General features: G+C 31.4%; 1 protein-coding gene across 1 annotated transcript in view; it reads right to left on the bottom strand.

Moving 5' to 3' along the window:
* Positions 1–26,307, bottom strand: part of LOC137929007 (protein O-mannosyl-transferase TMTC1-like) — a 92,243-nt gene extending 65,936 nt beyond the window's left edge. Inside the window, exon 1 of the mRNA XM_068772020.1 lies at positions 25,973–26,307. Coding sequence (XP_068628121.1) covers positions 25,973–26,307 — 335 coding nt within the window. The remainder of the gene's footprint in view (positions 1–25,972) is intronic.
* Positions 26,308–26,859: the final 552 nt, after the last annotated feature.

Here is a 26,859-nt window from a genome sequence, read left to right as displayed (position 1 = left end):
ATGATATATATATTTAATTTAATGTATTTAAATACGTTAGCCTTTTAATAATGTGATATTAAAACTGTAAATTGTTTGTTTAGTTTATTTTTAGACATAGTTGAGGTCTCCGAAAGTTGTGAATGCAGGCTTCGTAAAACCAGTGTAGTGCGCATCTAAATAGTCTGTGCAGTGGGCGGCTATTATGACGATAACTATATATATCTATTTATCATTTATCTTTTCAAACAGATAGTTTTTCTTCGAGTTTTGCAACTAATTATTTTTTAATAATGTAATTGCTATGAAAGTATTAAATATTGTCTATGAATAATTTCATATCATCCTTCGTAGTCGTAAGTCTTTTCAGCGCATAGACGAAATCCTGTTATGTTCTGTTTTTTTACGATACCTTTTAAATATAATATGGATGTCCCCTTTTCTTATATATTTCGATTGTAAATGTATAAAACATAACACATATCAACAAAACTTACAAATACCAGTTACCTTTTCAAAAATAATTTTTTAATATTCAAGTTATGACAAATGTATTTACACCTAATTAATTAACAACTTCGTGATTTTATAACGCGATCTGTTCGTCATTCGATTGTTATACAAATAAATTTCGCTATAATTACGCGAGGCCTACGAATGCTACGAAATAGCTACGGGTATGCTACGAAATGGCTACGGGAATTCTACAGCCACAACCATGACAAAATACTAGACTTAATATCTGTTATTCTAATCAATTATTAAAGCTTTATTATAATGTAACAACGGACTACTATACATTTGTTCGTAATTTCTCCTAAGTAAATGATACGACTTATTTAAAACAGTCTTCAATTTAGAGATTTTTGTCCAATTGATATCTTGTCATTGCCTTTTCAATTTCAATAATTTTATTATGATAAAGTCAATATTTATATACAGGGTATCTATAAAATAAAATATCTTAAGTAAATCATCGTTTCAACCCATAAATGCCCACTGCATAACTCCCCCAAATATTAATTATGGGAGGAAATACCATAATCGTCAGGCTTAGTAGACTGGTTGGTATTATAGCAGGCAGAGGACGCTGCTGCCCATTTTCTGTAAAATTTGAGCCGTGGCAATCCTATGTAATTAATACACAAAAGACTGTATTCCGGGATTTGAACCCGAGACCTGCGGTTTCAAGTCTCAGTCCTCCACCGCTAGACTACCATGGCTCTGAAGACATTAATCGAAGTGTTAAACACCGTCGATCATGCTGAAATAATATAAATATAAATTACACATTTTACTGATATATAAAACGTAAACAATGTTTACAATTGAATCGCTTAGTCGTGAATAGAATTCGTAAATAATAATAATTATGTACTCGCGATCGTGGAATATTGCGAGTACATAATTATTTGTACCACGGTTAGACATCCGTACCAAGTGGTACCATTTGATGGGCGCTAATAGCGTCGAATTAGAACCAATAGATGTTCATTTGTACGAACTGTTCCGTGCAGCGGAATTAATATTCCGATCGTGACATGTTGAAATTTTAACCATTGTATAGAGTATTCAGGCAATGTAGAAATTTAATAGAAACATATATAAAACAGACAGAGACAGAGTACCGATAGAGACAAAAAAACGGTACCTTTCTTCTTCTTTCTTACAAATTTTCAATAAGACAAATAGAAAACAGCCTGCATACTGCGTCTTCTGACGACCTTAACAAAGTCCTTAGTCTTCCTTTAGGTGAACGTGTTATAGAACCTTAAGGTTCTAGTGGCACCTTGCCAATCTTCTGGCATTTGTTCAGTAACTTTCTTTTGTTTACGGTTTCTCTGATATTCTAGTTACTAGTGCTCGTTTAATTAAAAAATACAGGGGACATATATTCTGGGACGAAAAATCGTAAAACTCAAAAACTTCTAATATTTAACACTCGAAAGAGTGATTTGATACTTCCATTTTTAACATATTTATTTCTATTCTAATATGACACTCTTTCCCGTCTCCCTTCGTACATCTACTCCTCTTTCTACAAGAGATTGACAGTTTTCCAAAATGGTATGTTTACAATATTGCAATATTAAAATAAGAAAATCTAACTAACGATACTTAATCCTTCGTATTTATTTTCTAACTTTATTTGGAAAACTCAACAAGTTTTTTATCATTCGAAAATGGTTACCCATTTAAGCTAAATTTTAACACGTGTAAAGTGCTCCTTATAACACAATGGCATTTGAATATAGAACGAAGTTAGTTCAGTAATTGATTTAGTGTAACTTTTGCTTCATAGGCACCTTCCAGTATTTCCGATAGGTATCATTGGTTGAAAATTTTGGCGAAACGGTACAGCGCTAATCTAATTGTGGGCTCGCATGCGATCGTAATTGCTCCAGCTTTCATGCGGTTCGCTGAATGAACCCTGCCATAATATTATCTCTAAAATATAAACGCTTTATGAGTACATTACTCGCAATTTGTACATCTCCGAACTTTATATATAAAAGTTATGTTGTTTAATATTGCCGTCTGTACTTGTGAGTATAAGTTTTATCCTCAAGTAATTGATAATTTATTTCATATTTGTGACGAGATTCTTTTATCTATTTATCTTTTTTAATTCGCAGAAAGTCGTTGTTAAACGGTTTTGTTTAGTTCGACCCGTAAAGAATTTTTTTGTTTATTTATTTGGGTCAAAATTATAAATTGAAATTTAAGCACCTTCCCGTTGTCAGATTGATCTGAAATTTGGTACACACATTTAATTTAGATGACAATACAATATAATAAAATCAATAATATTATAAATATAATATGGCCGCCGATACAAAATGGCGGATGACATATTTTTCCTTAACCCCCTCAATATGGATATCTAATGAAAGGGCTACACTAGTAAAACACGATGAATATGTCAAAATTTAAAATTCAAGATGGACGCCGTTCCCATATGGCGGACTAAGTACATATTTTTCTACAACCACAATATGGGTATCCAAAAACCATCTTACTTAAAAGTTTTTTAAAAGTATTTATTTTTTGAAGTAGGCGTATATCTTGCAGAGGGCGTCCTTCGATTGTTACTATGATGATGTTTATTCTGATTATTATTATTATTTAAAGCACGATTACTAAGTGAATCATTTATATACTCCTAGATATCATACATACAAAGACACATACAAATACATACACTATTATCAAAAAGTAAGGAAATTGTCATTTAAATCTCCCGGATATAAGGAAGGCAGTTAAATATTTATTCTGGGTTAGTAGAACTGTTTATGATATTTGCCAAGCGTCTATTTCGCATATGAAATATCGTTTGGCTAAGCCCAAAACATTTTCACGAATGATTTGAATCTTAAACGTTTCAAGTCTCTATTGGTGCTAAAATTGCACAACTTTTTGGAATAAAAAAGTCAGAAAATTTGACTTACATCGTTGAGCAACCACCGTATTCCTAATTTGATTCTATGCTACTTTTATCTTTTCCACAAACTCAAAAAGTCAGAGAGGAAACGCCATTTTCACAAGATCGAGGAGATAAAAACAAAATTGAAATGAAAACTATTCAGGCTATTTCAATGATTGAAAAAAGCCTTGTCAAAAGTGCGTTATGTCGGACGTAAATTACTTTGAAGTGGATAAAATTGATTTGGAAGAATAAATAAAGAAAATATTAACACATTCACCTTACAATTTTATGACAGTATCATATATGTACTTACAAGTTATTCCAACTTGAATGATACGCGTTTGAGAGTCCGCAACACAGGCTGTTACCCACCCACGCACGTCTCCAAGTTACGAATTTCATAAAACTTGTTTTATTTCAAGCCGTAAAAAGGACATTATATTATATCGCTCCCTATACGCAACGACTCCGCCGTGATTCCTTTACAATGCCTCCTTTATCGCAGCACGTAGTTTATACGCGTGTGTATATCGCGGTAATTTAGCGACTACAATGATATAAGTTATTTTATAGATTGTAACAGTCCATTATCGTTGTAAAGTAGCTTTGATAAACTATCTGTAAGGTTTAAATATTAGGTTAACACGTTTACTGCGGGCCCAATTTTGAAGAACTTTCAGCTGGTGCGGCTGAGGTCGAATCAGCCTCAAGCTGAACTTCCTAGTAGTGCGGTTGAGGCCTTTTCTGCCTCATGTTTCAATCATTCTTTTACAATATTGAGTCAATGCTTCGCAGACATAAAGAAAGCTATATTTGTTTTTGTCATATCTCATACGGTTGAGTGTAAACAGCCGCCGCACTAGAGAGAAAACACGAGTTTTACGCGCCGCACCAGTGCAAAGTCTACCATGAGGCTGAATCGGCCTCAAGCAGTGAACGTGTTAATAATACAAAAAGTTGTTGCTTTTTGTTAGGCAGCGTCCATACAGTTCCGAAACCTTATCGCGTTCAAAATACCGCAATGTTTGAAGACAGAGGTCTTTTCAATGTGTGTTGCCGATGATGGCATATGGATCCCAGACGTGATCACTTACGACGGGCCTCATAAGAAAGCCATCTAGTTTAATTGACATTTTGTACATTAATAATGGAGGATTGCCATTGTTCATAAAAAAGCTTCCAGAGGATGGACAACGATATCTTCTGGGTACCACGATACCATGATTATGGTATATCGCCTCAGATATCTTTGAGCAAGGCCCATGCCTTGCAGTGGGTGTTTATAAACAACGAAGAATAGATGCTTATGCATTAAATATATAACGTTAATCAAAACATTAAATAGTTTTGATTGTTATCAAAAAGTCTTGTTTTTGCCGATTTCATCAAAATTTTTAGATTTTTTTATTTCTATGACCCTTAAGAACCTTCTTCATTCTGTTCCATAAAAACCTGGTGTTTTTATTCAATGATAAACATTAACGAGTATGTTAATTCGTGTAGAAATTAAGTTTAAAAGAACATAAATAAACAACAACATGATTATTAAATTTAATTCTTGAATTATATTAAAACAAAATCCAAAATATTCTTTCTTTTCAATACATCGCACTGATTATACACGTTATAAAATAATTTAAATTACAGTGTGTGTACAGTGTAAGAAAAAAACTGCGAAAAATTCGAAACAATATATTTCATATCATTCTACTCGTATATCAATTTAAATAAATTTTAATGATCTTCATATAACTGAATACATTACTGAATTACTAACGAATCAAATTTAATTCAAGTTTTTATTTCAGAATAAATTTATACAAACATATAAAATTGCTTTGTTTGTTTGTATTATTAAAATGATCGCTTTCTACTGTATGCATGTGAATACATATATATATATATGTGTGTGTGTGTGTATATATATATATGTATTGATGACTTATGTAGAGAAGTTTTTCGTAGCCTCTTGTGAATTTCCAGTAAGATATATTTCTAACGAACACCAATCGTAATATCATATAAATAACAAAACGAAATCGTAACCCAAAGCATTCAAAGCATAAAATAAGTATTTTATTGTTCTCCAGCGATCAGCCCGGATCCCAACGCGGCACAGTTCATCGGCTTTATCACAACCATTAAATGTATAATTCAAACTATTAGCTGCACTGCACGGTCTGCGCTCGGCTATGGCCTGGATAAAATCCGCTTTGATTTACTCGCGCGGATTTGTTGTGAAGTGGACTTATGGTGCGCTGCAGTAAATATATAACTTTTGGCTGATGGAAGCGACCCTTAAAATTTTAAATCATAGATATAAAATATCTAATATATAAAATTCTCGTGTCACGGTGTTCGAACTTGAACTCCTCTGAAACGGCTCGACCGATTTTTAACAAATTTTATATGCGTATTCAGTAGGTATGAGAATCGGCTACTATCTATTTTCCATACTCCTAAGTGATAAGGGTGGTCCACCCCTAATTTTTTTTTAAACAAATTTTTTGGTTTTTATTTTATTATGATACAGCATACCAAAATACATACAACCCTAATTTTCACCCCTCTACGATTAACCCTTATTTTTTATTTGTTAATTAAAAACTTTAATTTTTTTTGCAAAACAATGTTTGCGGGATCAGCTAGTAATCATATATATATATATATATCCGTCCTTTTCCTTATATAGAGAAATTATTAAGTTATACATACAGATGTCGATCATTAATATTAGTTCATCGTAGCTGACTGCAGGCCACGGATCTACCCCGAAGGTATCTATGCAGGGATGTTGACAAACGCGTTGTGGTATTATGTTACGCAGAGAACACTACTGTGCATCCTCTGGAATCTTGTTTGTTGTTTACGTGTTAAATAATTGAACAATAAATAATGTTGCAAAATAAAATAGTAAGGAAACCTAAAATGTAGTGGTTGAGGATGAATGTATGGCTAATGGAATGAAAGAGAAAGACTGGGAAAATTGTAGAATGAAAGAAACAGTACGACAGATAAGATGATATATGAAAGAGAAGAATGATAATAATAAAAAAAATATGAATAAATTACTAGAATTAAAAAGTCCCTGTCCCACACGAGATAGGAGAACGAGAGGTCCCCAACAGCGGGGACCATTAAAAAAAAATCTTGTTTGTTGTTGAGCAGTGGCAATTTTATATAATCAATGCTATATATATATATATATATATATATATATATATATATATGTCCATCCAAGACTAAAATTTGTTAATTTTAGGTTATGACATGATACTAAAATAATTCATCTACACACACACTTTTTAACTAAAGTGTTTTAAAGACCTCATCAAAATTCGACTGAGCAGTACTAGCCTTGCGGTATAGGACTTGTTATCATGGGTCACGGGTTCAATCTCCGGGATACAATCTTATATAATTCATACTTCATGCGTTAATTATATAGGATTGCTACAGCTTTGATACAAGTTTCCAAAGGTTGGGTAACAGCGTCCCTTACGTACAATAATACCACACTGCGATCCCCAATCTTCCAAATCTTTGAGGAGGCGTATATGCTGAAATTAATACAATGTTCAGCTAAGTGTATATAGAATGATTGTTTATTTGTGTAAATTATATAAAGAAGTGAATTTATAGGTTAATTATCAGCGAAAAGCTTTTAAGACTTTACGGCTATTTTTAATTATCTTGTAAAAAGCTTTCTGACATTTATTACATTAATTTAGTTTTTTATTATTTTAATGTTATAATTCAATAACACACTAGCCGCACGTATTCTATAGGGAGAGATAGTATACAATAATTAATTTTCATTTATGACAATTCCAATGTTAAAAGGCTTGATTTTTGGATAGGTTGTACTATACATCGATTGACTACAACTGAACTAATCTTAAAGATTTTACACCGAGTTTTGCTAATACTTTTATATTGCGAACAATCAAGGAATGAAACAACCTACCGGCGTTATTGCTTCCAGACAATTATAACTTAGGAGTTTTTATTTAATGGATTCAGGCGTTACATTGCGGAAGTCCATCCTAAATAAGAAAGGACCAATATCTAGCCACCTCCGCACATGCAGTGGTTGTCGTGCATGAAAGTGCACCGCCCGCCAGCCCGCTCGTAAATACACTCTTCACGAGTGAATTTACGGTGGCGGTTGTGTAGTTGGCATTGTCTGTCGCATGCGCATTACGATGTATATATATATATATATATATATATATAAATACACTCCCCACATAACAATAAAATAAAAGATATTCGCGGGAATGTAAAACAATGACAGATAAAAGTCAGTAAAAGAGAACGCAAAAAGCCTTCACGCAAATTAGGGTGTATATCCTTATGGATATCATAACTTGTACTTTATAATAATACATGAAACATATAGGAAGGATATGAAAGGCTATATTTTATGAAATAAAAGTAATTGTTAACTGAATCACATCGACATTGATATTTATTTTAATTTTTCCAATTTTGCAAATGTTTAATTCTATAAAGAGACCGGTAAAACCTTATGTTGGTATAGAGGACGTTAAAAATCGGCGCTAAAAGAAGTCGCACAGATCTTCTCCCGTCATAGTTATGAATAATAAAAACAAAAATTTATTACTTAAACTTTTAGTGTTTATTGTGTGTATTTTAATGTTATTAGATACACAGTATTTTTAATTCTATTTTACTGAATTTATATTTACATAATGTCGATTTCTCCAACATGAGAGCCGTCGACATTTAGCTATGAAAAAATTTCTTTAGCAATTTATTTCAAAATTATACAAAATATAATAAAAAGGATACGATTATGATTGAAATAGGTAAAGTCGTTCTCAAGTTACGGCGTGACCAAAGGAAAAACAGATTCATTTTATATACATGGTGTTTGGTTATAGGTGTAAAACTTTAAATAGGTAAGTATAACTATTTATAATCACCTGTATAAAGTGAATGCTGTATCTTACTATATTATAATTACCTTATTTATTATTTGTGAAACCATTAATGTCAGGTAGGGCAAATCATACACTAATTGACTTCAAATGCTATACATTCATTTTTTTAAATATTTTAAATCTATAACCAAACATACTGTATATTCTTCTATGACAACGAATTTTACACAACTTATACAATTACAAATATCAGCTATAGAAAAATACTTACTATTTTCATATATGTACACCGTAACGAGTATTTTTAATATATATATAGTTTAAAGAAACAATGCTACGGAAAAACAACCTCTATCAATGGTAAATAGGATTGAAATTACAAACGAATAGTATGTATCTTATTTAAAGTAATGCTTGTATTAGGATACCTCTCTGTAATAAAAGCGAGGAAAGGGGAGGGATAGCGACGGTGGGGGTTGTAACTTAAACAAGAAACGGTATCCGAACATAAAGGATATAGTCGGGGCCACGCCGTAGAGGCAGTGTAGATGCTTAAATTGTAAGCTTAAAGCGCATAAGTTATACTTAAATATTTGAATCAATGCTATAGATATATTTAAGTTACAATTATTATTCTAAATTTAAATTACAAATGCTTATAAATTATTTTTATTACATTTTTTATAAACAATATTAAAATAAATAATACAGGTAAAAAATGTAATATTAAAAGTAATTATTAAAAATAAAATGTCATCATCAATATCATCACGGAAGAAAGTTATCTGTGTACCTGTTATGTCAGCAGTTTTCACTTCAAAGTTTAACCAAAACAAAACGAAATATCACACTAACTAAACACTACACTACTAAACTAAACAAATCAATAAGTTATGTAAAAGAAAAAAAACTTGAATATGATTTCTTACTAAATATTTTATAACAGATATCTTAAGTTAATTCAAAGATATTCACCCAATCCTTTATATTATAATTACGAAACTACTATTTTATATAACTTGTAAGGAAGATAATAAATGGTATAAATTAAAAATTATATATCCAAAGAACACGTCATCATATATAAAAAGATACATTTTATATATATCGTACGTTTAGATACTCTTTAACTAAATATAAAAAATAGAAGTCACGGTTTCCAGCAAGTTTTTCTTTCTAGCTAATGATATAACTAATCCATGTTATTTCTGGAAGAATGGAGGATTTTATTTTGCGAAAACTTGGTTAATAATAAGTTGCTAATAAAACATAGTGAAACATTGAAAGAATATTTTACTTTGTACAATAACAATTTAATGTAAAATGATATGTGTTTTTCAAGTCAAAACTTAACTTGAATTAATAATTTTATGACATATATACCTAACTTCAAGTATAAGAAAATAAATTATCTTAAGTAAGTTTTTATATTAGGTGACCTTTTTAAAAATTAATGTTATAGTAAAATTGTATGACATACTAATCCATAACTAATGTAGCCTTTAAGTAAATGTTGTTACTACCTTACTTATATTCTATGGGCTCACTAGATTCTGAAATAAAATTTATTTTTATCATTATTATATTACGTTGTCGATTTAAAATTATACCTGAAAACACAAACAAAGTAACTGCCTTTGAAAAAGCTTTGTGAAACGTGTTTTTGGTGTAAAGTAACAAAGTTTCATACTCCAAATCGTCAGATTTTTTGTATATGTCGGAACTATGTTACAGAGTGTGCCCATAGATGTCGCTAGTAGTCAATAGACTCGAGTTATAGTATGACCGAGTACTTGGCATATATTACCTCAGCTGGGTTAAGTCAAGAAACATACTAATAAGAATCAACAAAGGCAAAATATATTTATATATATACGAAGAAAATATAAATGTAATTAAATGTTTAAATAAACGAAACTGTATTTACCTCTTTAAAGTTTTTACACATCTAACCAATTGTTACTCTTGTCCTTGTTGTTATAAAGTCCCTATAGGTAGATTCGTAGTTTATTTTATGGTCAGTTTCAAAACGTGTTTAGAACATTACTAGAACAATTTATTTCCAATCTTTATTATGATATAAAATTCCTTCACTTGATAGTGGATATATATCTATAGAATTATTTTGCAAGTTTTTTTTTAATCAACTTATTTAACACAGAATATCAACTAAAATTTATTAAAATTCTTGTGCACATGGTTCAGGCCGTCATTTTTATTTATTAATTAAGTTTACACTTTGTTTTAACTTAATAGCTCTCTATATAAAAGTTAAGTACGAACTTAAACTTAAAGTTAAACTGCAGCTAGACGCGTTATCTTGTGGCTTGTGGCAACGGCCGTCTCCCCTGCCGCAGAGCACTTCGGTGTATAATATTTTTATTACTGTCCGCGACCTCGCTTAGAAAGCAAAAGCCGTACTAAATAAAATATTCCGCACAAGAACGTTTGTGATATCGCCGGGTTTAGTGGGGCCCGCCCGTCTTTTTTCTGTCTCTACGATGAAATTATTTACGTCTGTTATTGTTATTCTATACAATCATGCAAAAATTTAATCTGTAAACTTTTGCAATCAAAGTAAGAAAACGACCAATATTTAGCCACTTCCGCACATGCAGTGGTAGTCGTGCAACAAAGTGCACCGCCCGCCAGCCTGCTGATAAAAGCGTATGCGGCAAACAATGCGAATCACACAATCGCCACCGCCAAATCACCCAACACAGAGTCTCTGTGTTTGGCACTAATCGGTGTAACAAAACTCCTGAAGATGCTACGTGGAGGGGTGAAACACGACTACCACTGCATGTGCGGAAGTGGCTAAATATTGGTACTTTTCTTACTTAGGATGGACTACCGCAAGGTAACGCCTGATTCCATTAAATACTTTTGCAATCACTTTAAAAAAAAATTTGCAGTTTAAAAAAATGCCATCAAGTCTTCATAATATTTTCTTGACTAGAAACATTCTTTATAATTTATTATATTTCAAGCGGAACAGAAAAAGGAAAGAGGTTTTAATGGATATTAATAATATAACATAATTCTATATTTTCTCTAGAGGACTGAACATCTACGAATAATAGATACAAAATGATTATTTCAAGCAGTTTACTTAACAGAATTTTATACTTAACCTATTTTTGGAACACAAGCATATTTTCTCTTTAAAACTGTGTAATATATTGTATAGATTTTACAAAAGGACATGAAAAGAGTTTTATTTATTTATTTATTTAATATTCTTTATTGTACACAATAAGATGCATTTAATAAGTTTTACAATAATATACAGAAAAGTACAATGGGCGGTCTTATCACACAAGGCAATCTCTTACAGACAACCATAGTAAGGAAAAGATAAAAGATATTTAAACTTTTAACAAATAGACTCTTGGCTAATGGAATAGACAGTTCTACTAATCTAGGACAAAAATATTCCAGCCATTCTAATGTCCGGGATTTTTAAATGACAAATCCACCCTACATTTTGATCACAGATAACACAATAACTGTCTATATCATATCAGACAATATGATGCTTTATATCTCTAGAGACCCATCCATCTATTTCACATATATACGGTTACCCTACTTAATTTAATGCTAATGTTGAGAAAATTGCTTTATAAGTATTAACATTTTCGATAGATTCTGCTGACCGTACCCTAAACCTATTGGATACTTGAAAAGGTTGTATAAGGTAAATTGATAGGATTATGTCCCGGAATCAGTAACGTCACATGGCCAGGGGAATCAAATAGAATCGCAAGGGAAAGTAAAAGGACTTAATTTCATATAATTATACCTATAAGTGAGATAGAAATTTCTCTCAAAAGAAATATCATGGAAAATATTCACTGGTGTATTTATTTTCAAGTCAAATGACAGTTGAACATCGACAATTTGAAAGTTTAACTTACAACCAATATATTGCCTACAGTACGAAAATATTTACATTATTTATAATGACAAGAAAGCATTGTGACGTTTCGGAATTCCACCCATTATTTTATGGTTGGCAACACTGAGACCTAAAGCAAGATGTAGCGTGTGCCCTAGGTGGTACACTCTTTCAGTAGGTGTCCTTACTCTGGAGAGAATATCCTGAAACAGAGAAACTGCATGTACCTGATTCACATCCAAGCCGATTATTGAGTATCCCACGCAAATTCCTCTCCATCTTTCGTTGTCAAACTGTGAGCTTACCAAAAAGGCCAGAAGTGAAACACCACGTTTATATGCCGTATATATCTTATTTACATGAAAATATCAAATCGTCAAATACATAATTGAAAAACGTATACATATTTGCACATTGCTTACTTACGTATAATTTTTTTTTCAAACAGGATATGTCTGTTAATATACACGTCAATTATTAAAGTAAAAATTTGATTATTGAAATTTCCAATTAAAAAAGTAATTAATAGCATTTCACAACTAAAAATCTTGTCACTGCGCTGATTCAGACGGACAAGATAAATGTCAAATTTGACATAAATCATTTGTAACAACTCGAGTTTACAGATTAATAACTTTCCAGAGTCTTCGACTGAATTAAGGGACGTTTTCTTTGTGAAAATTTGAAAATAGAATTTTTTTTTATCCGTTATACAAATTTAAAATGTAGGTAACAATATTATACAAACAAGTAATTGTCCCAGGCGAGAATCGCGGTCGTAACATTGGCGTGCCGCCAGTTATTCGAGACAACTGTAACATATTTTACTTTTATTTATTTTTTTAGTGAAAATGCAGCTTAAATCTTTCTTCGATAAATCACGTAGAGACATATTCGTGTAAAAATTTAAATACGATGTTGTTATAAATGGTCTATATATTCTATAAATGTTCTAGAAATTTGATTAGTGCGTTTAGAATCAAGTTTAATTTTTATTTATAAATTATGTTCCTACGACTTCATATTTTTTTCTCCTTTATTGTTTGAATCTAAATTTTTATTCCAATTTCGAAAATAATTATGAATTAGCATTTTTATTAATATTACTATTATTGTAATTTTTATCTTTTTAATTTACCAGACAAGAGTGTTTTAAGATTTTTTATTATTTTATAATTAAGTATAACATAGCATTTCATACCGTAAGATCATTTTTTCGCTATCTAAACTTTTTAAAGTAATTTATGCTTTATGCTGGTAGATTTAAAATATATATTGTTTTGTGCTGACATTTCGATGTTGTTCAACTTGTAATTACGTTTAGTGCCATTTTTTTAGAGAACCTAAAATAAAATGACAAACAACACAGGCAACACAGGTGTCACAGGCGGACATAAGTCTCTTCCATAGATTTATTTTTAATTTTTCTAAAAAGCTCTGGGTTTTGACCTCTCGTGCTCCCCTGCCATATGTAAGCAGGGATATCATTTACAATCCTATTCAGTCCTTCTTAGGATCTTTAATTCATTACTCTGTTGTTCTACTCATTCTCTTCCATACCTTGTTACATATCATATATCGCCTCTCTTTCTTCCCCTTACATTTAGAATACTATACCAAGTCAAAATTTTTATTTTTGATATATGTTTTACAATTCTTATATTTATGTTAGTTTTATTTTGTATTCATTATTTTATTATCATTTACTATTATACATTTTTATATCACAATTTTTATTTCAATTTTTCACAGCTTGTTCACAATATTCATCTCTCTTCTATTGACTGACTTCTCATTCCTTTTTAATACTATTCCAATTATCGTTCTACTGTACTCCAGAAGAATCTGGCGTTCTCCCTCTTGTCTTACTAGTCGAGATGATGTTAATTTCCTTTATACTTTCCTGCGATCAATTTCTTCCACAAATTACTAGAACTGCTGAAAGAACTATCGTTTTATGCCCACTTGTGGGTGGACTTTCTACTTTCGAACCCGCGGTCTCCACTTCAGCAGTTTAAGGTCCCAGCTACGATCTGTTCTGTTCTCTACGCGGCTTATTCATTGTCTCTAATTTAATTAAAATAAAATTTAATGTTATTTTTTATTTCATTATTTTACATAACATTTTTGCTTATCACAATCGATTTATATTTATTAATAAAAAGATTAAAAATTAGTTTTCCTTATAAATAACATTTACAAAAGAAACATTTTATGTACTTAGTTAATATTAAAAGAATTCTGTATTCACCAAATCACCGAGTGTCTTACGGGAGCGCCGCAACGGAGACAATTTCGCAGCATCCCTGAATAGATTGGTCGGTATTAATCTTTGTCACTTATTACTCCATAGACTTCCGGCGTTATGAATCGCTCGCTACCTGACTGAAAGAGCGCCGGGATGTTTAATTGCTGAGAAACGTCATCTGCTTCATTAGAATTGATGTCGATGCTTTGTATAAAGTATATCCTGAAATATACGACACGAAGCTGACGTTTCATGAGAGATTTCTTCTGAAATTTTTAATTATAACATCACAGAAAACTTTTAGAGTTATGTATCTTTTTAAATATAATTTGAAGAAGGTAATTGGTTGATGTTTTACTAAATGATGGTAAAAGAGCACTTGACCTCTAAAATAGGATATCGTGTAGCATTTGTTATTTATGCGTATTTATGTAATAATTTTTCCACGTAGTATATATGTATATATGTGTTTTGTGTATCTCTATATGTACAGTAACGTATGTATATACATCCTTAATTGCACCCTCCTTCATGTCTCTCATCTTCATCCAAATGACGTATGGTAGAGATCGCCTAGAGCGATAAGACCGCCTCTTGTACCTCTACATAAATTATTTCATTTTTTTTAGTTATTATCTAGGGTATACAATAAAATGTAAATAAAAATACATAAATTACCTTTTAACTAGTCTTGTCAATAAATTGTATATTTATATATAAATATGTACATTAAATTAATATTATTAGTACTGAGGTACTGAGCAACATTTTAAATATATTTGACATTATTATTTCGGTGTTTTGAATAATTTTTATAACAAAATAATGTATACCCTAGATACAATAAAATGTAAATAAAAATACATAAATTACCTTTTAACTAGTCTTTTCAATAAGAAGTAGTATATTTAAATATAAAAAAGTACATAAAATCAATACGTTTAGTACTGAGGTAATGTGCAAAATTTTAAATATATTTGACATTATTATTTCGGTGTTTTGAATAATTTTTATAACAAAATAATGTATACCCTAGATACAATAAAATGTAAATAAAAATACATAAATTACCTTTTAACTAGTCTTTTCAATAAGAAGTAGTATATTTAAATATAAAAAAGTACATAAAATCAATACGTTTAGTACTGAGGTAATGTGCAAAATTTTAAATATATTTGACATTATTATTTCGGTGTTTTGAATAATTTTTATAACAAAATAATGTATACCCTAGATACAATAAAATGTAAATAAAAATACATAAATTACCTTTTAACTAGTCTTTTCAATAAGAAGTAGTATATTTAAATATAAAAAAGTACATAAAATCAATACGTTTAGTACTGAGGTAATGTGCAAAATTTTAAATATATTTGACATTATTATTTCGGTGTTTTGAATAATTTTTATAACAAAATAATGTATACCCTAGATACAATAAAATGTAAATAAAAATACATAAATTACCTTTTAACTAGTCTTTTCAATAAGAAGTAGTATATTTAAATATAAAAAAGTACATAAAATCAATACGTTTAGTACTGAGGTAATGTGCAAAATTTTAAATATATTTGACATTATTATTTCGGTGTTTTGAATAATTTTTATAACAAAATAATGTATACCCTAGATACAATAAAATGTAAATAAAAATACATAAATTACCTTTTAACTAGTCTTTTCAATAAGAAGTAGTATATTTAAATATAAAAAAGTACATAAAATCAATACGTTTAGTACTGAGGTAATGTGCAAAATTTTAAATATATTTGACATTATTATTTCGGTGTTTTGAATAATTTTTATAACAAAATAATGTATACCCTAGATACAATAAAATGTAAATAAAAATAAATAAATTACCTTTTAACTAGTCTTTTCAATAAGAAGTAATATATTTATATATAAAAATGTACATTTAATCAATATTTTTAGTACTGAGGTACTAGGCAACATTTTAAATATATTTGACATTATTAATTAATAATTTTTATAACAAAATAAAATTATATGTTGCTCATTCATAGGTGCACTACGTTGCTTACATGTCATTAAAGCTTCAAAAAATAACAATATGAATTTACCAAATCCGGTATCGAAAATTGGCTGAACCAATCGAAACAAAGAAAAATTCCTCAGTAGCCATATCGATTTCGAACGTATCAATTATACTAACGATACCCCGAGACACGGACGAGAACAATAAGATCAATTGGGCACCGCTGCGGACCGTAATTACAGCGTTCGGTATGTACCGGCTAATAACCGCTGGCAGCGTACCAATTGCGATCGTATTATCGATATTGTGCGAGTTGGCTAACGTTTTACAAAATGTTACGTCTTAACGTCACCCTGTATACGTGCTTGTACTGACTTTTTTAGATAATTACTCATATAGGAACATTTTAAATAGCCCAATTAGATAAGAGCTAGAATCAGATTGAGCACGTATAAAGTTTTATTTTCAGACGGTTTTTTTTCGGTCACTTTTACAATAGATTACAAAACTTTTTTATCATTTAAAAATCTTTTACACTGAAAGATATTTATTTAAGATAACTGTTTCATAAATATATTAAACACATTATTATCATAATCATGATCTTTTTTAAACGGTTTTATTTAGTTCGACGCGTACGGAATTTGTTTATTTGGGTCAAAATTAGAAATTGAAATTTTAGCACCTTCCCGTTGTCAGTTTGATCTGAAATTTGGTACACACATTTAATTTAGATAACAATACAGTATAATAAAATCGATAATATTATAAATCTAAGATGGCCGCCGATACAAAATGGCGGATTACATATTTTTCCTTAACCCCCTCAATATGGGTATCAAAAAACCGTTTAACTTAGAAGTTTTTTAAATGAATTTATTTCAGCTGCAAGACATCTACTACTGAACGTAGGCCTCTCCTATACGAGTATATTTCTAATAACAAAACTAACAAAGTAGATACGCGCCTTCATATGAGAATACCAAAACATCCTTAGACGGATATTTTTGTGTATGTATCAATTTTCCAATATCCTTAATATATAGATAGAAATTATAATAATAGATACTGTAAAATAGTTCAGGTGTAATATCGAAGGATAAGAGGTGATGTAAGAAAGGAAATAAGTAAAAAAGGGACCAATATTTAGCCACTTCCGCACATGCAGTGGTAGTCGTGCAACAAAGTTCACCGCCCGCCAGCCCGCTGATGAATGCGTATGCGGCAAACAATGCGAATTACACAACTGCCACCGTTAAATCACTCAACACGTGTTTCACCCCTCCACGGGGCATCTTCAGGAGTTATGTTACACCGATTAGTACCCAACACAGAGTCTTGACCATGTGTTTTATTTATCAGCGGGCTGGTGGGCGGTGCACTTTGTTGCACGACTACCACTGCGTGTGCTAAGTGGCTTAATATTAGTCCTTTTCTTACTTAGGATGGACTTCCGCAAGGTAACGCCTGATTCCATTAATTATGAAGGAAATAAGGTTTGGAAAGGAATGAAAGAGAATGAGATGGAAATTAAGAATTAGTAAGACAAATTGAGATGAATAAAAGAAGAGAGACAGTTATAATAATTACGGAAATAAATTATTAAGAAAATATTATCACTGTCCATCTATGACAAGGGTACCTCCCTAAGATGTCACTAAAACGGATCTACAAAAAATAATATAGTTGTAGAACAATTCATTCTAAACCTTTATTTTCATTTAAAAATCCTATGTATAATATTTATATTTAATTTGATAAAAACTAATTGTAATTTTCCTGATGATGCAAACTTTATGTATATATAATTTTCATTTATTTATTTATATGTTAGATAGCGTTAGGCATTTTATTATTATTTTTAATTTATTTTATTATTTATTTTATTATTATTTTATAATTATTTTATTCGATCATTAGGAGCGATCTTATATATATATATATATATATATATATCCTGATATATATATATGATCCTGCGCTATAACGTCGGCCCACCTAATATAGTATATATGTAGTATAATACATAAATTTATATATATATATAAATTTATTTATATATATATTTATATTTCGGAGCGATCTTCAAGGAAGATCTATGCCTTGCAATGGTTATAAACAAAATAATTTAAAATTAGTTCACATACACAAAGTCATAGATAACATATAAAACAGTTACTTTCTATTTATTTAAAGCAAATAAAAATGTTTCTAAGCCATCAACCCTTTTTTACCTTTTTTCTAATATACTTGTCCATATTAAAACAGACTTTTTAACTTGTACGGATCATACTGGTTAGACAAGGTCAAGGGTCGATAAAGTAATTCATCATTCAAGTAATTCATCCATCTTTTGTATAGATACCTTTGCTTTGACTTCAAAAAAGATCGCACACGAAATGTAAGCATAAGGATATATTTGTAAGATCATGTTCAATTTCATCGCTTCATACCAAAAATAATATTTAGATTATATTATAACACAAAGCGTTCTATAAGCATATTATATTACATTGAAAATTCAGGCGAATCGATAAAGCCTGAAATATATTTAGACATCCACTTAGTATTATTTACGGCGATTACTTGTGTAAGTTGTAAAACAAATTTAAGTAAAAGCTATTCACCAATACCTCGCTTTGCGTCGTTTCGTTTTGCGTTTTTTTCGAAGTTGCGTCGCTGCTTAATTAGTACTAATTTTCGCTGTGCGTCGTTAGATTTTCGAGGTTGCGTTGTTTTGGGTTCGAGTCTTTAATTTTTTTTTGTAATTTTCTTTTTTTCCAAAAGATGGCAACACTATCGTTTCTAATTGCGCCATGCTCAAAACTCGGGGATTCCCTTTCTAACTAAAACTCAACGCAATTTGGATACAGTTTTATTTTCACTTTGTTTTGCTAATTTTGAAGGTCAATTTCAATTACGTAGTGTTTTGTAATGTTGTTTGTTGTGCTTTTTTTAAAAGAGAATAATAAATTTATATAAATTTTTACGTGTTGTTTCTGGTAACAAAAAAGGTACATATTTTTTCAATTTATTTATTGGCAGAATCAGATTATTTTTGTTTTTTAAATCTTCACTTTTCTCAATTTTCGTGTTTTTTTGAAACGTAACCACGACGCAAAGTGAGGTATTGGTGTATTGACATTCATTTTATTAAACTTAAATTCTGTGGCGTGTGCCCTAAAGGAGGTGTGCGAGAACATTTATTCGACCAAGGAGGAGATGTATTTCCTAAGCAGGCGATAATATCAAGAAACAGAAAAATATCCTGTACCTAACTCATATAAAAGTCGATAAACAAGTCCATATAGCCAAGGCTACGGTATAACAACAGGTTCAACGACGGTCACCATCCAAAAGCTCAGTGGCTAAAGATCGAGGCTGTTATCACTTTGTCCTGGGCTGTGTAACAGTTTTCATCATGCGGTGGTAGCAATATCACGTCACACGAAGACAAGACTCATGATGCGATCGCAAGATTCATCAATGTGAATACGGCAACCGCCGCACAGATACTGGCACACAACCTGAGGATAGCAATATGGAGTAGAAAGCCTAATTATATTTCATACAGTTCCATAGCGTGCTTTTTGTGTTACGAAAACTACTTTATAAATCTATTGTATGTGTATGAACGCAAGATATACAAGTAAGAGGGATGCTCTATGGCAAGGCGGTGCTGACAAGAAAGAGATTTTATTATTTTCAACAATAATAATAAAATATCTTAACATTACAATAAATACACGTGAAGTTTTGTAGATATATTCTTGTATATAGTCTCTGTGCACCGCAGAAAAACAGGTTTAAATAAACTATAAAAAACTGGGCCAATTGTTAATGGCAAAGTTGGCCACCGCGCAGATCTGAGCGCAAGTGTCGCGTGCTTCGTTCGTCTGCGTTATCAATAACGCGACCGATAGAGATGCGGGCTGCCTCACACTGGCGTGACCTCACCCTACCACCCCATCGGTGTAAGGAAATGTTCGCTACAAAAAGCTTTGCCGAAGCAAAGCGATCGTATTGGATTCCGTATGTATATTACTTTGTGTGTCAGCGAATGTTTCGGATAAGTTTCTGTCTTGTTTCTAAGTACAAGTTATTTTTTTATAATAAATATTTAAAGATTACTCGCGCGACTTGTTTTTTGTGTATGACTAATCGCAGTTGCGAAAAAATTTCTCCGACCTTGATCCATTTCACATCAAAGACGCGCAAAAATAATAGGAGCACCATTGTGAAAAAAGTATTAAAATGGTGCATATTTGAACTTGTTACAGTCGAAAAACTCCCTCACATAGACATTTTTTATTAAACTGAAGTTGATTATTTCTAGCTCTTACAACTATTTTTCAATCATTCTGTATAGTAATCACTCTAAAAATGTTATATTATTTTTTATTAGAATACAACATGTCAACTTCTGGAAGTACAGTCTGCAACCTACAAAAACAAAAGGATATCTTAAAGTTTAACTAAGTCTTTGTAACTCTAGTATTTCACAAGTCGATACAACAGAGATATAGACGAAATAGAATTATATTTTATTAAACGGTTTTATTTAGTTCGACCCGTACGGAATTTATTTGTTTATTTATTTGGGTCAAAATTAGAAATTGAAATTTAAGCACCTTCCCGCTGTCAGATGGATCTGAAATTTGGTACACACTAGATGACAATACAATATAATAAAATCAATAACATTATAAATCTAAAATGGCCGCTGATACAAAATGGCGGATTACATATTTTTCCTTAACCCCCTCAATATGGGTATCAAATGAAAGGGCTACATTAGTAAAAGACGATGATTATATCAAAATTTAAAATTCAAGATGGACGCCGTTCCAATATGGCGGACTAGGTGCATATTTATCCACAACCACCACAATATGAGTATCAAAAAACCGTTTAACTTAAAAGTTTTTTAAATGTATTTATTTTCTATGGCAATGCTTCATACTAATATATTCTGTTAGCACAAAGTCTGCATGGACAGGCAGAGTAAACAGTGGTTAATTTTAATATGTACTAATTCGAATTTTAAAAAAGGTTTTTTATTTTATTATTATTACTTCAATTAGTAAAACCATTGTTTTTTGTGAAGAATGTACCATAGATTAATGCAGAAGAAATAAACTATACATTCACCCCTTTGAAACTTTCACACTGTTACGTATCATCCTGTATATAACATACGTAGCATCCATATAAAGGGCTTTTGTAACTGGCCACTATGGTTACATTATTTTTTTAAATATTTTTTTTTCAGTTCGAATTTCAATTCGAACACCTATTTGAATTTGGACTCTAGAAAAGATATAGTCGCTGTCATTGTATTTGGGTTGAAGTTCAAAATTGACTTGAATTTTATTTTCGTGGAAAAATAAATAAATACATTCACAGGTTGGTTTACGCTGCAACCTACACAAGTAGCTGTCACAACAGGCTTACTTATTGGTTATTATCCTAATACAGTCCAACAAAAAAAATTTTTTTTTTAATGTGGACAATTTTATTTATCGAATAAATGCCTTAAAAACAAAAAATGGAAATTTTTATATATAAACTTTAATATTTACATATTTACATTTTTACTATTCAAACTAAAACTTTTTTGACTGGCTTTAAATGTTTAACAGTGAGGTACACATTTAAATAGAATCTGTTAAAATTATAAGGACATAGAGAAATGTGGTTCACTCTTTATTTTCATATTTTATCTTATTTTTTTCCTTACTACGTGAATTTTTCTTGTGACATTACGAAAACATGAAAAAAAAACCATCCAGTAAAATAGTAGAATGTATCAACCAAGGCTTCCCCGAGAGCCTTCGAACTTAGCTACTTTAAAAAAGGTTTTAGGCTAGATATACTCTACACCCTGCCACCTTAAACACACGGAAACTCCATTGGTGTCCAACCAGTGATAATCAGTTTTAAAAAATCGCTTATTTTTATTATTTAAATTTTTTAAAATTTTTAAAGGAATATAAAGTTTCTATTGTTCTATTAATATTCTTAATTACAATTTATTTATATAAAATATATTTGTAATCAAAGTTCGACAACTAGACAGAATCTCTAACAGATAATATATTCTGTATTATATATTATCTGTATCTGTTATAGATTCCGTCCAGTATTTGGGTATTGAAACATGTTACCTGTCAGCCATGAGGCACTGGCGGGCGTTGTATTAACATTAAAACATAAATTGGTTTTAGCAGTTCACCCACGGAACCCTAATGCGATTACGCTGCCGTCCCAAAGGCGTTCGAGACCTATTGGTTTTTGCAGAAAGCCCCCCCGTGTAATCCGATTTCAGTTGCTTACGTGTTTGTTCTCATATTCTCAACGCAAACTTATAAGTTTTGGCTCTCGTCTTGCTCCGAGAATAGTTTCACTTTAGGCCTCCGCGTTATTAAGGTATAGGCTTTGATATTACTTTTATAGTATCGTATTTAAGCATGGATATGCTTAAGACACACATATTGTATCTTTCTCTATCTTAGTATTAGTCATATAAATTCGATTTTTTACATAATATATCAACAGTTCTGATTGGCAATTTAAAGTGGCGGTGAGCCTGATCAAGTGGCAGCAACAAGCAGTTGGACTTGCACCAAAAATATAGAAAATCTTGGTTAAAACCCTTGGCAGATCATGAATCTAACTGAGAAGGAAGCCTATGTCCAGCTGTGGACAATTATAAAAGCTACAGCCTCATGCAGCCTTTTTGAAAAGTTTATCTAGAGTGGATGTTTTTTATTCTGAATCATTTTAGATGATGGTAATGAAAATAGTCGTAATTTTCTCATCAGATCACTTTTATGTATTTATATATTACATTCACGAATGTACCGAGTAGAATCATATTAGGCTTTTCTGTACGACTGTACCAATAGACGCGAGGCGTGTACATTAGTGGTTATTAATTGAGTTAATCTCGATAATGGAATATACGCTACACACATGAATTGTGTACAGAATTATCCGACGGCACATTACACAAGTGTTAAATTCCATCATTCGAGGCACAATACAATTATAGACGCGACTCCATTGTTTTATATGAAACAATGGCAGTAAATCGGCTTTGGGAATCGCAATGCATAACGTCTTAGTATCGACACGTTTACAATTGATCTGTGAAATAATATTTGTACAGGGTGATTGGTTATAACTGTTAAAGCTTTATAAGGGGTGTATATCATCCAGCGATCGATTACAAAATTTGGATTATTTTTTGTCTTCTTTCCTCATCACCCCGATGACCGATCTTACGCTGCCCTCCTTCACCGACTTCCCACAACTTTAATTATGTCATCGGTCCACCTATTGGGAAGCTTTCCCACGCCCACACCGGCTCGTGGTCGTCAATCGAAAGCCTTATTGTCTACTTGAAAGAAAATGGTTTTACAGTTGATACAATTACTACAATAACTCGTATAAATATATATAGTATAACAATAATCTGAAAATCTTGTGAAGCAAAGGTTTTTTGGACTCGTGTGAGGTTTTTCACATATTTTCTCCATCATAAGCTTATATTTCGAACACAAACACGTGCTACGTATATTGAGTGCAACTGTTGAGGGATCAACCACACCGTGTTTACTAGCTCGTTGTCGCCACTCGAGAAGCTTTCTGCCCCAACAGCCATCGGTTGCACAGGCAATGTATCTTGTCCACTGCCATTTCAGACGAGAACTCTTCGTGCTATACATCTTTGGTTTTCTTTTCGGATCTCCTCATTTAAAACTCGCTGATGAATAATTCTTATTTAAATATTACTTCTTCTATCGACACGTATTCGACTAGTAAAGATTACCATAAATCACCATATATCATCTTATTCGAGAACCTTTCGACCCCAACAGTAATCGCTTGTACGAGCGATATCACCCACCGCCACTTAAGATTCGAATTCAGATTACTACGTATTAAAATTATTATTATTTACTCTCTGTCCTAGCAGACTTAATTATACTGCCTTACTTGCAGACTTACTTATACGGCCAGAAGTAATAAGCCTGTCGAATTTCGATAGAAAAAAAAAAATTATTTTACATATTTCACAGAGAGATCACCTTATATAGGATAATTGAAAGTGGGTGCAAAAACTTTGAAGAAGGTCTTTTCGATAGGCCCATATATTTTAGCACTACAAAGTCTCCAGGGTTAGATATTAAGCAATAATTAATTGTAAAATGTCGTAAGTAAAATTTCTAAAATATTTTAATCGTATTATTATACCGTACCTTAACACGTTCACTGCGGGCCCAATTTTGAAGAACTTTCAGCTGGTGCGGCTGAGGTCGAATCAGCCTCAAGCTGAACTTCCTAGTAGTGCGGTAGAGGCCTTTTCTGCCTCATGTTTCAATCATTTTTTTTTACAATATTGAGTCAATGCTTCGCAGACATAAAAAAAGCTATATTTGTCTTTGTCATACCTCATACGGTTGAATGTAAACAGCCGCCGCACTAGAGAGAAAACACGGGTTTTACGCGCCGCACCAGTGCAAAGTCTACCATGAGGCTGAATCGACCTCAAGCCGCAGTGAACGTGTTAAAGAGCGGTATATTCACAAGCTTAAAGCTTTTAGAACGATAATTAATCATCCCGTATAAACATTTATGCGACGTAAGAAGTGTCGTCAGGTGAGTTAACAAAAATGTATCAACGGTACCCTATTCCGAAAAAGTGCGAATTCGCAGCGATAAGAGGTAACTTTTTGTGGGCGGACATGAATGGCGTTATCAAAATTTATTAGCGCCGTCCCGCAGGTGCGTTCGGGTTATCTGGCCACCGCACGGTATACACGTGTAATGTAGAGTCGCAGGCAACGACGTTATCGTATGCGAAAGTTATTATCGTGGTAGGACCCCCAATGGATTCAAAAAGCCGGTCCTCTAAAATATATATGGACATATGATTTTCAGAAAATGACTTGTATTATATATACCGAGATGTAAGAGTCACAATAAAGAAAAGGTACATGTATCGTTATATATATAGAGATAGAGAGAGAGAGAGAGAGTATATATATATAGTAAAGGTATATGTATATGTTGTGACTTTCAATTGGTACTGTAGCTAAAGGAACAGAAGACAAGTTTCCAGGTAAATCAATCCAACAATTCTGATCTAAGTTTAACCATCGGTGAGATTAGCTAAAGGGTCTTATAATAAACGCATCTTCATTTTAATGTTAAGTTAAATAAGTTTGCATAAGTTTATTTATTTATTTACTTTTTTGGAGATAGACAGTAACAAAAGGCAGTAAGAAAGTACAAACTTAGAAGCTTAGAAATATAAAATTAGTTATACTTGTTACCTTATAACTATCTCACTGAGAACATGTAATGATTTATAGTCAAACAATGAAAAAACAAATAAAGTGAACCATTAACCACAAGCACTACAAGAATCGGATTTTTTAAATGTTTTTCTACAATTCTACTACATCTTACACAACTTAAACAATATAACTTAAATTCAACTTACCTGAATGAAAGTGTTGTCAACGGTCGATAGGACTTGTGGCTGTTTGGGTCCGCCATGGGTGTACCCCAGAAGTCATTCAACAGGAGGTGCTTCAGCGAGTTAGTTGCTATCACATCACCGTTGGTCACAATAGCCGGAATGTCGTCATGTAAGAAGTCACCGTTCAGGCTGTTGACGTAGCTAAGCACAGCGGTGGCGGTGACCATCGTGTATATGACGTAATCACTGTTGCATAAGCTCGGCCCCTGGCTCTCCTCGCGTACTGTCGTCAGAGCTCGCCTCTTCATTTTCAAAAAAGATCTCGACTTTATTGTCACATTCCTACATCTGCACATTAGCTTATTTTGTTTAATTATATCGATGTTTTCGTTTGTCAGTACCTGAAGAAAAAAGAAAATGTTTTTTAGCGAATTGAATTAAGAAATAGTATTTATTTTCAAATTAAAACTTTAGTAAGCTTATAAGGACACACCGTTTTTATAATTGACATATGATAAATTTTATTTTAAAATGAAAAAGTAGATATATATATATATATATATATATATATATATATATATATATATATATATATATATATATATATATATATATATATATATATATATATTAAACAAGCCATCTTGACCGGGTACATTTTCCTGTCTTAGCTACGATTAATTTTAACCTCAAAGTACAAGTAAACTGTCGAAGTTATGTAACATAATATCTTCTAAAATTATACAAGTTTTATTTTAATAATCTGTTTTTCTTTATCCGTTAGAAACTTCCAGAAAAAAAATAATACTGATAAAAAAATACGTATTGATAAAGTCATTCTCAACAAAAATTATTGGCTCTGTAGACATTCTCTATACATGTTCAAAGATTTGTTTTTTCTAACCAAT

This window comes from Battus philenor, unplaced genomic scaffold, assembly GCF_028537555.1.
Source record: "Battus philenor isolate CCGP_79_NKW_IND1 unplaced genomic scaffold, ilBatPhil1.0.hap1 SCAF_4, whole genome shotgun sequence".
In the NCBI taxonomy this organism is placed as follows: domain Eukaryota; kingdom Metazoa; phylum Arthropoda; class Insecta; order Lepidoptera; family Papilionidae; genus Battus; species Battus philenor.
This window is presented reverse-complemented; position numbering and strand designations above follow the sequence as displayed.